The sequence below is a fragment of the Notothenia rossii genome (assembly GCF_949606895.1).
Source record: "Notothenia rossii genome assembly, chromosome: 2".
NCBI lineage: Eukaryota > Metazoa > Chordata > Actinopteri > Perciformes > Nototheniidae > Notothenia > Notothenia rossii.
In genome coordinates, this window is record NC_136904.1 from 34,945,287 (window position 1) to 34,959,863 (window position 14,577).

Here is a 14,577-nt window from a genome sequence, read left to right on the forward strand (position 1 = left end):
TCCAAGATAAGCTGTCCGACATAGAAGGGAGGTCGAGAATAAATAATATACGAATCTGGGGGTTGAAGGAGGGAATAGAGGGAGGCTCGGTCTCCGAGTACGTCAACAGGTTAATTCACAAGGAGCTGGGAATGTCGGAGGATATTAAGTTGGAGATTCAAACGGCGCACAGGGCACCTGCTTCAAAACCACAACTAGACAAACCCCCAAGAGCCATTATTGTCAACTTATTGAGGTTCGAGGTCAAGGAGAACGTCATTAAGACGGCCTGGAGAACGGCGATGGAAGTGAAGGAACGGAGAGTGACATTCGACCACGATTCTTCTTCTGAGGTGGCGGTTAAACGTCGGAAATATGCGGGGCTCCAAGAGAATTCTCAAAGGTAAAGGGATTTGTTTTCAATCTCCAATGGACACACTGAGGGTTTACTGGAACGAAGGAACGATAGTGTATAAGAGTGCTCAGGACGCGGCGAGGGCGATGCGGCAGAGAAGCTGGCAGGTGCCGGACCCGGGAGTAGAGAGACCTACGCTGCTGCAGAGACTGGAGGCAGCGCGCAAGTGGACCAGACTTCGGAGACGAGAGCGGGGAGACAACAACGAGATGGGAGTGAGGGAATACCGGAACCGTATCGAGGGTGTTGATGAGTAGTCTATGAGGGAACAAGATACGGCGTTGAAAAGACAGAAGGATGAGAGGTGACGGGCCACGGCGATCAGAAAAAGACAGCAAAGACACAAACAGATTTAACCAAATTACTTATAAATGCTATAGCCTTTTATTTTGTGCCACTTTGAAACACTGCAGTGGGTGAGCAAGTAAGATTGTTATTTGTTTTTATAAAAGGAACCTGTATGGACATGTATGCAGGCTGGGGAATTATTTATCTATAACATTTTACGATTTGATTCGGACTAATTTAAAGAAGTGCTAATTCACTAGAAACATAGAATCACCTCCATCGCCAATACAGAGACCAGGGGTTTAAAGGCTATATCAAAAATGTTCACAAAGTTCCGGCCGGGAGCTCCGGAGTTTAAACCACATGCTGGACAATTATAGTGAGCTTGGGAGATCAGCCACAGGAGAGATCTCCGCCACTAGGGGGGGCCCTCTCACTAGGAGAAGAAGCCTTACCTTCCACCCACCAGCGGGGGAAAGGGGGATATTTTTAAAACCCAAGAAAACTTTGGAAGACCAAGTTCTGATGTTTAATTTGTATTTGTTTAGCTTAGCGGTTGCTGCTAATAAATATATTGTGTTTGGTGACTTGGAGGGAACGAAAAGATGCTTTGAAGGGAAATATAATGCAACGTAGGGGAATCAAAATGGTGTCGTTAAATGTCAATGGTTTGAACAATCCGATTAAAAGGGGGAAAGTATAAACCAAATTTAGAAAGGAGGAGATGCAGGTTATCTTATTGCAAGAAACTCACCTATCAGTACAAGAACATGAAAAACTGAAAAGGTATGGATATAACAACACATTTTATAGTTCATTTAAGCAAGGTAGGAGAGGGGTGGCTACACTAATTGGGAACTCAGTAAAATTTGAAATAAACAAAGAAATATATGACAGAGAGGGGAGGTATGTGGTGATCAAGGGGAAAATGGAAGGACAAATGGTTACACTAATTAATGTTTACGCCCCACCGGACAGCGATAAGACTTTTTTTAAGGAATTGTTTGATATCATAGCTGTGGAAATGGAAGGAATCCTGATTTGCGGGGGGAACTTCAATGTGGTACTAAACTATGATTTGGATACAACAAGTACAAGGAAGGCTAGGACGCACATTGTCAGATACATGAACATACAACTGAGGGAACTAGGAATCACAGATATATGGAGAGATATACACACACTAGATAGAGACTACACACACTACTCACACCCACACTCAGTCTATTCTAGGATAGATTACTTTTTTATGTCAAAGGGAGATAAATATAGGGTAGAAGACTGTAGAATAGATGTTACAGACCTGTCTGACCATAGTGCAATATATCTAACATTGAATCTAAATGGTAAGAGGAAGAACACCGTCTGGAGATTGAATCTGGGTCTATTAAACAATAAGGGGTTAGTGGAAGAAATAAAGAGAGAGATAATCAGATATAAGGACGAAAATTATAACGGGGAAGTAGACCCAACTATTCTGTGGGATGCACTAAAGGCAGTATTAAGGGGGAAACTAATAGCAAAAACAGCACACCTTAAAAGAACCAGACTGGAACTATATCAAAATGTAACTAGGCAACTAAAAGAATTAGAGAAGCAACATAAAAATACAAATGACCCAGAGACACTTAGGAAGGTTAAGGACATTAGAGGGAAGATAGAAAATATATTATTAATAGAGGTGGAGAAGAAAGCTAGGTTTGTAAAGCAGGCATATTATGAAGGGGGGCCCAAAGCAAATAAATGATTGGCTAGAAAGATAAGGGCACAACAAATATTAAACACTATACATAAGATTAGGAATCCTAAAACCAATGAGTTACTAAGAGAGCCGGAGGAAATAGAGAGAGCATTTGAGGATTATTATAGGACACTATACGCACAACCAACTGCAGCAGAGGAAGACAGTATGAAGGCATTTTTAGAGGGGCTGGACCTACCATCGATAGGAGAATAACAGAATAGGTTGTTGAACTCAGATATTACAGAAAAAGAGATGTGGGATGCAATTAGTAGAATGAAAAATAGTAAGTCACCAGGCAGCGACGGGCTGCCATCCGAATTTTATAAGATATTCAAATCGGAATTAAGCCCCTTACTGTTGGCATAATTTAAATATACTATGAAAGAGAACAAAACTCCCCCGTCATGGAAAGAGGCTATCATTACTACAATTCCCAAGGAAGGCAAGGATAAAGAATGATGTAGTAGCTTTAGACCAATATCCATACTTAATGTAGACTACAAGATGTATACGTCCATAATTTCGAAAAGATTTGAGACATTCATGCCCGACATTATAGATGAGGACCAGACTGGTTTTATTAGAGGGAGACAGACACAAGATAATATGAGGAAAACAATTCATATAGTGGAGGAGGCCCAAAGGAGGGGAGACAGTGTAATTTTAGTGAGTATAGATGCAGAAAAAGCTTTTGATAGTGTGAACTGGGTCTATTTGTATAATGTCTTAGAAAAGTTTGGATTTAATGAAAAGTCAATCAAATGTATAAAATCATTGTATCATGAACCAACAGCTAGAGTGAAAGTGAACGGTAGTCTGACGGATCGGATTAAATTAGAGAGGTCGACAAGACAGGGCTGCTGTCTCTCCCCAACACTTTTTGATATCTTCATCGAACCATTGGCCCAAGCAATTAGGCAGAACCAGAATATAAAGGGGGTTGAGGCAGGAGGTTTAGAACACAAATTGGGAATATTTGCGGACGACTTGATAGCATACATGGGGCAACCAGACGTGGGCTTCCCGATACTGATGGATTTACTGGAGGAATATGGACAATACTCAGGGTACAAACTAAACGTGACAAAGACACAGATTTTAGCACTAAACTACACACCAACACCAGAGATCAAAGACAAATACAGAATTAGATTGAACATGGATACAATTAAATATTTAGGGGTTAACATCACAAAAGGGTTAGACAAATTATATAATGCAAATTATACGCAGATCAATCAGAATATCAAGAGGGATTTATGTAGGTGGACAATACAGACCTTAGACCTTAGTTCAAGGATTGAAATAGTTAAAATGAATATACTGCCTAGACTACTGTACCTTTACCAATCACTACCTATATCTATTCCACAAAGTCAATTTATGAAATGGGATAAATGGATTTCAAGGTTTATTTGGGGGGGGAGAAGGCCCAGGATTAGGCTTGCGACACTGCAGCTACCCAAAGGGAGAGGAGGAGTGGCAGTGCCGAGTTTCCAGGATTATTATTATGCAGCACAAATCAGAACAGTGGCATGCTGGTGTAATATGGAATACGTAGCTACAGTAAATGGAAGGACATCGAAACAAATGGGGAAAACTACCAGATTCAAAAACTACTCGGGGATAAAGAATTATTCAGGACACAGGGAAACGTATTAGACCCAATCACAAAATTCACTTTAAACACTTGGAACACGGTAATAAAGAGATACAAAATAGGAAAACAGACAAAGATTTTGAGATGGATAACAAATGATAATAAATTCCAGCCGGGAAAAGAAGATGCAGGTTTTAAACGATGGGCCCGAGGGGGCATCACAGCAATATGTAGGATGGTGGAAAAAGGGGAAATGCAGAGTTTTCAATATCTAAGAGATAAGTTCGATCTGGAAAGGGTTGACCATTTTAGATACTTACAGGTGAGAGACTATTATATAAAAGAAATAAAAATGGATAAAAACACTAAACAAAATGGGGTAATTAAGGTAATGATTGAAGCATATGAAGGGAAGAAAGGCAGGGTGATTTCAGCTCTATATCAAGCTCTGTTGGAGAGTAGGGGGAATTCAACTCTATATATAAAAGAAAAGTGGGAGAAAGAACTCGGGATTGATATGACAGAGGAAGAATGGTATAATGTATGTAGAGTGCAGCATTCAACTATTGGGTCAAGGGTATGGAGGGAATTTGGGTGGAAAAACATAATCAGATACTTCATAACCCCAAAGATAAAAGGGAGGTATGCCCCGGAACAGAACGCATGTTGGAGGCAATGCAGCGAGGTGGGGGCAGACCACACACAAAAAAAATTTAAATGCCAAAAGATGAAGGGATACTGGGAGGAAGTATGGGGAGTATTGAAGGGGATATTAGGTTCCTAAGACCGGCCTGATGTTATACTTGGGGAATCTGGCGCAGGAAAACACACAGGGTGGGGACAGATACCTGATTAAAGTGCTGCTGGCTGCAAGCAAGAAAACAATTACCAGAGCATGGTACAAAGCAGATCCACCTACAAAGGAGCAATGGCTGGGAGTAGTCCAGGAAATATTTGATATGGAGAGATTCACACACATATTGAGGGTCCAGGAAGGGAAATTTGAGTCCAAATGGGAAAAATGGGTTGAATATAAAAGAAAAATGAACGACACCACAAATTGAGAGTTGGAAACAGACCATGATGTTGCATTAAAATAGGATAGAAAGCTTCCATGTCACTGTTTGCTTGTTTTTATAATTATTTGTATTTTCTTTTTTCTTCTTCAATAGGTTTCCAATTCAAGTGTATACTGAACTATATGTGGTTTTGTATGTTTATAAAAATGTCATTAAAAATGTAAGTGAAAAAAACAAAAAAAGTGGGTCCAGAGGCCTGACCAGTTGATAACCACTGGTCTACATTATCCTAGTGTTTGTGCAAAACATTCTGTATTTACTTCCATTGTAACTGGAAATCAAGCATGCTTGTCTTCTTCAAAATGCACAATTGAAACGAACAAAGCTTGCAGGGCAAAAGAGAGGTTTGAAGGTGAGATCTGTAAGATGGCCTTATTTTTTGGTGGATTTCAGGTGTCCTGTGTAACAACTCCAGTAATTGCTCTTTGTCTGACTGCGGTGAGCTCTCGGCAGTGTAAATGTGTATTTACTGCTAATTTGACCGCTGTGTTGAGCTTTTACTTTAATGGAGCGAAATGGCGGTAGCTTGGCTTTCACTGCAATTAAAACGCAGGTTTTGTGTCAGCCAGTGCACTCTGAGCAATTGCTGCCTCTTTGGCTTAAATAAGGAATTTGCCTGCACATGCACTCAGCTTTATTAACACTTCTATGTAAATCACTCATGTCGGCACAATTACGCAAGGATTACAATTACGCTGATTGATCTGTGATTGTGAAATGAACAAAGGAAGACTGCGGTTGTAAGAAGAAACAACAAGAAGAAACAAAGAGCTGTCGAAATATAACAAGTGTTATGGCAGTGTGTCAAAGAAAACCTGATTACAGTCACATTTACTGCAATCATAAAACTGCCGCCATAATCACAAACAGACATCTTGATTTAGCACCAAGGGTCCTAAATGCTAAAAACAGCTGTCACGGTTACAAGTAATCATGATTTAATTTATCATAATACATTACTACAATTATATTCACCGTTATAATTGCAACAGCCCTTTTAGAAATTAAACACTATTAGTAATGTGTTTTTTCTTTATCTCAATGTAGAATGCAAAACTAGATGCACTAGAAAAAAGGCTAAAAACTATTCAGGCTTCTGTTTCTGTTGAAACGTTGGAATTGGGACAGTTCTTATATGAAGAAAACAACAGTTTGGCACCCAGATTGTTGACATCCATCTTGATATATCTTCATCTTCAACTTTAAATAGACACTTAATTTGTCAAGCATTTGGACTATATTGTAAATGTATTATCTGTTTAATTCAAACACAACTTCTCTCCTCTGTTGCTCTCTCCGAGGTTTCTTCCATTTTTCCCAGTTAACTGTGGGGTTTCTTTTGGTGTTTTTCCTTGTCGGTTGTGCTTTTCACCCTGAGCCACCAGACTAACTGTCTGTAGGCTGAACAATCAAACATGTTTGCAGCTTACTGGAGGATGCTGTTACAGAAAATGCAGGTCCTACTCTTTCCTCTACCTTCAGTTTAAGTGTGTACCTCACACAAAGACACACCTACGTTCACAGTAGCTCAGATTGGTGTTCAGGTCCCATTTAGCAGCTGCGGCTCCTTTCAAAAATAGGTCTTGGGGCAGCTGGGTAATTTCACACAGCCAGACAGAGAATGGCCACAAATTATTCCCTCTCCTCTCTGCAGTCATGGAGAATTGCCACGATTTGGCTCAATAATCCTGCAGCGGTTTCCTGTGGGCCAACACTGGAGATCCTTCAGGTGTTCAGTTTGATCAGCTCACACTGGGACGGCTTGATACACAGATGTATACATATGTTATTATCTGTCTTGACAAGATATTTCTTTGCTCTTGGCTCATGCCTCGTGAGGCAAGAGCAGAGCCTTGCGGAGAGACAGCAAGTTAAGTTTTCTTTCTATAGTTACATCCCCTGCTTGTCTGTGGCGCTTCATACAGCTGTCATCTTATTGGTTGCACTTGTTTTTTTTAAGTCAGCGGTAAATGAGGTTAAAGTCAAAATAATTTAACAATTTCCAGCGGTACGTGACACTAGGCAACCAACCAAGAAATGGAGCTGGAAATTGAAGAAAATGCTGGAAGTGGTCAAACAGTTGTACTACAATTTATGTGTCAGATCGTGATTGTCATTGGGCCCAAAAACACTTCCTCCCACTGACTTACATTGGAAAAGAGAAGTCCTTAGCGAAAATCAGCATATCATTTATTTTGAGCTTAATAAACTACCCAGTTTGAACACTTCATTAGGCCCTAAAAGTTATAAAACTAAGAGACTAATTCCGAGTTGTTCAACTCATTTGACTAAGTGGAGACCAGTCATAACAGCGGATATGAAAACGCAAGTTTGCATTATCTATGAGCCTAGATACATGGATGATCAGGGTATTTTTATAATCAGAAGTCATGGCATTTTGTTTTCTTGCGTCATTGAGCAACTTTCATAGGAATGATCAACTATCTCCATAGGAAAACAACCGCACAGTCAGCGCAGAGCCATTCTACCTGCCATGTGAAGGAACCTTGAGCATCTTGTGTGTGTTTGTGTCTGTTTGCCTGCCTGAGTGTCTCTTTAGCTGCTAAATGCTCCACTATGTTCACCAGCAGGTTGCTAAATGTGTCTGTCTTGCTGAAAAAAATACTGATATGCGAGCTTTTAAGGATCTAAATGACATGTTTGGGGTATTATTTTAGCAACATTGACATATTGCTATGTTTTCACTCTCCCTTTTTGTGTTGTAAAGGAGATTCTCTGTGAAGGCTATCTTATGGCCCAAATGTCTGCACATACAAAGGTTACTGAAAAATAGTGGCTGCCCTTCAGTTTTCCCTCAGGAAAACACAGTTAGCTTCGTCAGCACTGTTGCTGTTGTTTGTACTCTCCGTGCTGTTGGCAGCATGAATTCCCTATAAAATTCTTGGTAGTATAAGCCTCTAAGGATTAGTCAAAATTTGACAAGGTTTCACAAGGAGACATTGCTTCTTCCAAATTTGAGTATAAAGCCAAATAACTCCTCAAGAAGGAGAGATGTAAAAAAAAAAAAGTATTATTATTTTAATAAAAATGTTTTACTTCCAGTTACATTCATTGCTTGTGATAGCTTAATACGCATTTATAACAAAACCACTAGTCAGAATGTTGAACACTGCAGTGCAGAGTCAGCATAAAGCGGCAGTGAAACTGGATCCCAGTGTGAATCCTGAAGCTACCCACAGCCAAACTGTGGACCTGTTTCTGCACAGTTTACCCACAAGTGACAGGACGCTCCGGTCCAATAAATCACAGAGCAGGAGAGGCTTGCAGGAAGTGCAGCGTGTACAGAAGTGTATTTCCTCTCGATTGCCTTCATCCATCAGAGCATTGCAGCTGTGAACACGGACAGGGATAAACCCAGAGGAATTACTCTTTCTGCATCCCTACATCCGTAATGAGACTGGAGGAGAGTATTGATGTTGATGAATCTCAGGTGTATCGGTGTGGTTTATACTCAAAGATGTGGGAGTCTCATCTATGTGTTCAATTTCTTTGCCTTTGTAAATAACTGCTAAATATCTCGATGGATTATGGTGATTTTGATGAGTTCCAAGGGTTACTTTATAATCAAATTGTCTTTTTATGGGATTTGTTAACAATGAAACAAGTATAGTAAGCAAACTTGACTCCCTTATGTTAAATGATTAACTAATGCCGATTTAAAACAGCTTAGAAAAGTTATTGTACATTTAAAATGATCAGTGGCTGACAGGTGCAAATGCGCTACAACGGTCCAAAAGACTTCTATTAGGAGAAACACGCTGCACTATCCTACTTTTTCATTATATTGAAAACTATACTGTCAACCCTGGCACAGTTAGTCTATTTCATAATTGTAATTGCTTTGTCAGTGTATTTCAAATGACTAGGTTAGCTACGTTAGCTAGCTAGCTTACAGCAGATCAAATAACTTACATTTTATAATCCCTGAACAAACGCTCATGTCCCAGCTTTGTGCATCACTTGTTTGTGTCTCCTGGACACAATTACCGTTGTGTTAACTTATGATCTTCTTGCAGCATTTTTTTTCAATTTACAGCATTTTTTCTATTTGCAGCACCTCGTTTATGCAACGCCTTTATTTAATGCAGCGCATGTTTCGAAGATGTTTTTTCTTTGCATGTATTTTGGGCCTTTTGTGTTTTTTTATTTGCATCCTTTTTGAGACTGCAGGACGTTTCTCCTAATGGAAATATTTTTGGGACGTTGTAACAGGTTTGTACATGTCGGCTTAAGACTCAAATAGCATTAATAAAGTTGTAATAAAAATTGTTTTAATTCTGCTGGTAGAACTCAAGAATCTTATTGGCTGAAATCCTCAAAACTCTTAGTTTAGTTCAAATTCTGCAAATTGAATGGAGGATTTTGATATTTTTTTCAGTTTTGAAGTAACGGAATGAAGGTAGATGAAAAATACTTAAAGGTGGGGTAGGTAAGTTTGAGAAACCGGCTCGTGATACAGTTTTTGTTATATTCCATGCATGCTCTTAACATCCCGATAGCAATGAATATCTTAAGTGCTTTGACAAAAAATCCATTAAAAAATGTCATCTGTGGAAGCCGTAGCACTGTAAAAAGCACGACCAATCATTTTAGCCGGCCCTGCTAAAATAACTGGATGGCCAACCTACCTGTCCGCCTTCCATCTGTGCACAAACTTATCTCGTGCCCTCATTGGTCATGTCATGTGCGCGTTTGTGTGTGTGTTGGAGGAGGGGCTCTGTAAGGAAGTGGCAGATTTTTTCCGGCTGTGTATTTTTAAATTCTAGCGCACTCGAGCTGGTTTCTCCAAAATTACCTACCCCACCTTTACTCTAATATTAAAGAAAAGAAAAGTTGGACAAAGTAAGCCTAATGGGAGTGTTTCTAAAGAGGCAATGACTACCACTCATATAACCTCGCTGAAAGCTACGTGTTGTGAAAAGCTTTCACATGAACAGCCTTTTCTCATTAAGGGACTGCCATTGTGCCTTACAGCCATAAATACAGCCAGGCAGGCGAAACATCAAATGATCTTCTAGTTTCACCCACTTTGATTTTGTAAAGATCCTAAGATGCATAACAAATAAAAGAAATGGATGAAGAAAACATAAAAAGTGAAGGTTGGATGGGTCTGTTCCTGCTCTGAATGCTTAACAGATGTTAAGTATAGAATTGGAGAAGCGAGAAGAAATTAAGCTCTCAAGGGGTCACCAGCAATTTCATTTTAATTAGTGAAAAAGTAATAAACTGCTTCAATTAGGGTCTCCAAACAGATTAGGTCAATAAAGTCCCACTTCTTCCCCTATTAGCTGCAGCGCAGAAGTTAATGCCATGGAAGCAATTTAAAGCACCCACTACTAATAGAGGGCTGAAGCCCCTCTTTGGGCTACATTTTGATGTATAAAAGTCATGACTTCAGGTTCAGGCTAGCTTCTCTGTCATTTGTTTCTTTAATTAATGCAATAACTCGTTTAGGGTTTATTTTATTAGTCTTTCTGAGAAGAAAATGTTACGTGGGTTGTTTAGAGACTGATTAAAAAGTATCTAATCAGTCCAGTTTCCGTGTATCATTTTTCCAACCCAATTGAGATTTAACCACGCCCACTTCTGCATCGGTGTAGCTCCACATGACTGTGACGTGACAGAAATCAGCCAATCACAAGAGGAGTTTAAAAAGGACTCTAATCTGTAATAAAAAGTACAGCAAAGCTAACATCTCTGTCAAGTTTTGAGGAAAGTGGTGGGTAAAGCTAAATGCTAACATCAACAAGTTAGCATGCTAATGTTTAGCGGGTATGATGCTATCATGCTAACATTAGCAATTTAGAAATACATCTAATCTACGTTTTGGCTGATGTATGTATATGTCAAGTTTTGTAAGTACTTTTCAAAAACCATATAACCGGACAAATTGAAATTACAAGCTGATGATGGTGATAGATAGAACGTCAAAGGATGTACATTGTTTAGTACAAGGACAACTCTTTTCAGGTACGCTCATCTTTGAAGCAGAAAGTATCTCAGGACGAGTCTGAATGTTAGAGTCTTCTTTTTATCAGGGTAAACTTGGGCCGATGTAGCATTGATCTGATTAAGTTCTGTTCCATTTCAGCACCAGGAAAAGTCCATTTTCTGACCTTTTGAAATCATTCAAGAGTCAGACCCAGTATTGGTCTGCGGCCTCTCTCAAAAGAAGGTTATTGATTATAAATGGAAAATAGCATTTTCGATAAGAATAACATGAAACTCAAACATGTAGTGTTATATCTTCAGCAGAGCTTTGTAAAATACCAATAAGACTGTGATGTTACCCAAAATATTGAGTACACCTCACAAATATACCATAAAGAGTTTAAAATCTTCTTTTACTCAGAAGCATTTTAATTTGTTTTGCTACAGTAAGTGAACGTGATGTTCTTCTCAAAGTTGAATTAAGGTGAAAATGATGTGATAATGTGTGCTGACTGCACATTGTAACCTAAAAAAAGAGTTTGAAATGTGTTTAATTATTTAACACATACCTAAAATACTACTTGACTCACTATTGGCAAACATGTCATGTTTTAGTAAGAACGCTGTGTTCTGCTTTTCCAGTCTGTTAGTTCTGAGCTGTTATTAAGGTTGACGTGAGGAACAAGCGATGCCGTCATCCTCTTCTCTCTGATGGTCTAATGCCACTTTAATAATACTTTTTCAAGTCAAAATGGCAGCAGTGAGAAGTGCTGGTACATTTACTCAAATACTGCATCCCAAGTAAGATTTGTAGGCACTATTACTGTACTTGATTATTTCAAATCTTATCCTACTTTGTATCTACTCCATTACAAGGGAAATGGAACATTTAATTTGTACCTTTTACCATTGTATTTTTTATTTGACAGCTGCTTTTCTTAAAGGTCCCATGTCATGGCCATTTCTACTGATCATAATTCCATTGTTGAGGTCTACTAGAATAGATTTACATTGTTCAATGTTCCAAAATCACATTGGTTTCTCATACAGCATCTCTGTATAGTATGTGTATTCACTCTCTGTCCTAAACGCCTTGTTGGAGCTCCTGCCCCCCCCTCCCTATGAGCCCACTATGCTCTGGTGTGTGTTTATGTGTTACAATGGCGTTTTTTAGCAACCAGGAAATGACACCAGTAATGACAAACAGATGAGAATGCTGCGTGGGGTCTGGGTGCCATGTTGGCGGGACGTTGCGAGGCTCCCGGAAGGAAACAATGGAAAAAGAGAAATCTCCAACGAGGCGTTCTGGGGCAGCATAGACAGGTCTTTTCTGTGTTAGAGTTTTACTCGCTACAGGGTGTACTTTGAGGGTTTGTGACTTTGCAGACCGTTTACATGCAGAAAAAGCTACATAACACACAAGGGGAGGGTTAATAACCAGAAAAGCATATGATGGGACCTTTAACTAAATGTACAATACATTAACATGATATACTGTATATAATAGTTATGGATGCACAATATTGCATTTTTGCCCATTTCTAAAATGGTAAAAAAAAACTTCTTATTATAGCCAATTATGTACCAATATACGAACATATTTCTTTCCACATAATTGCAGAAAACATCAACTCTCACCTGCAGTTGAATTTTATTATGCCTTCTGTTTAAGTGATGGCACACTATAAATAAAATACATTGCTTTTCAAAATGAACCCATTCCACTGGCAAAATAATAAAAGCTTAGGTTTATGTAAAAAATACTTATTACACTAAGTATTACTTAACTAGTGTAATCCTTAAGTTTACTTGAAACAGAGTATATAACGGAGTGATATTACGATTTTTTTATTAAGTCAAATATTTGAGTACTTTTTCGAGTGTTCAACAGTTTCTGTAAATTTCTTTCACCTTTAAAATGTTTTGTGATTCTATTGTATTAAAAAACCTAAACTGGTATATTACCTTTGCAAAGCTTAGTTTATCTGTCTGTTTATATGTCTGTTCCTCTCCAGAAAACGACAGGAAACTTGGTGGACGTGTGGAGCATAGGCAACAGAAGAAGGCCTTTTTTGACATTGTGGACCTTGACTTTGATTGATAGGGCCTTTTTGCTGCATTCATGTGGTGTCAGAATAATCTAAATGAGTGACAAAGGAGTGAAAGGTCAGTGTGACTGAGTAGCAACAGAAAGCATCCTACCATATGTACCTATTTATGGCTCTCGGTTTAAATGTAGGTGGGAGTACGGAAGGTTGGACCCTCGACCTCCAACTGCTTTACATCAGCTGTAGAGAGAAAACAGAGGAGTTACTGTTGGGTTCATAAGGAAGCACAGGTTAAACATATGAAAGCTCTAAATAAATCACAATGTGGGACAGTAAACCATTTGGATTCCGATATATTAAATGCCGGATGTAAAATACTGTGCGTCTGGATCTCATACGTTATTGCATAATAACAATATAGTTGGTATAAATTGCTTAAAAGTTATTTTTCCATGACAGTAGATGGTTTGTTTGCCATAATATTTGAAAATCAGATGTCATATTCGCCAGAGGATGAATCTGAATAACTTTGGTGAACTTTGAACACCATAAGGTTTTTTAAAGGGGCCCTATTATGCTCATGTTCAGGTTCATATTTGTATTTTGTCACATGTTTACATGCTTTAATCTTCAAAAAGGTCTTTATTTCTCTTTGTTCTGTCTGAAACTGGAGCAGAGTCTGCTCTGATTGGTTAGCTTGCCGGCTCTGTTGTGATTGGTCAACCACTTAGAGTTGTCCTGCCCCTTAGTGTATCAGTACAATGTATCTGTGCGCTAGCCAACAGAAGCGTGAGTGTCACTTGGCCGCAGAAGTCACTGAGAGTCTAATTGAGGCGTTTTAGGCGGGGGGGGGGCCTTTAATTCTGTCCAATAGTTAGTGCTAATTAGCAAATGCTTATGCATGAATAAGATAGTGAACATGGTGAATAATTAAACTAATGTACAGTACATCAACATGTTGTTTTTGTCATTTTGAGCATGATATTAACATGTAGCTCAAAGAATAGCATGACTGTAAACTCCTTTTGAGTTAAAGACAAATATCCTTTTCAAATGGAACTACATTCTGTACGAGATGTTTACCATTATGATTCTATATTACATAGCTGAAGAGAATCCATGCTACAAGAGTTTTAACACACAGGTTCCAATATATTTCATAGGCCATGATGCAAAAGTTTTCCAAAGCTCTCCCTCGAGACAAAACAAAGATGATTTCACACTGTGATCTTTGTAGTCCACATCATGTCTAGCTGTTTCTATAGCAACCCCCACATGCGAGCAGCAAATTGATGATGGATGTTGTTGCTGCGATGGTATTGTACGCTACATACAGTACAGTACATCAGGCCGTGGTAAACGCCAAAAAGGGGAAAAACTCACTTTAGTAATCGAGTGATTCATCATGCTCCAATAATGCACAGTGCTGCGTGATTCATGTTTTTTTTAAACGTGATTCAAAACTGCAGAAG

General features: G+C 38.9%; 1 protein-coding gene across 6 annotated transcripts in view; it reads right to left on the reverse strand.

Moving 5' to 3' along the window:
- The window catches only part of LOC307028623 (tetraspanin-18B-like), a 50,937-nt gene that overhangs the window by 30,676 nt on the left and 5,684 nt on the right, over nucleotides 1–14,577 (reverse strand). For 2 of the 6 annotated variants that reach the window (XM_079663811.1, XM_079663808.1), the window contains exon 2: nucleotides 13,269–13,345. The exons of 2 other annotated variants lie outside the window; for them this stretch is intronic. Coding sequence is in view for 2 of the 4 variants with exons in the window: in XM_079663810.1 (XP_079519936.1) it covers nucleotides 13,260–13,262 (3 nt within the window). In the remaining 2 variants the exon portion in view is untranslated. Of the gene's footprint in view, nucleotides 1–13,259; nucleotides 13,346–14,577 lie in introns of all 6 variants that reach the window. 2 more of the 6 variants (XM_079663810.1, XM_079663807.1) reach the window with 1 other exon arrangement.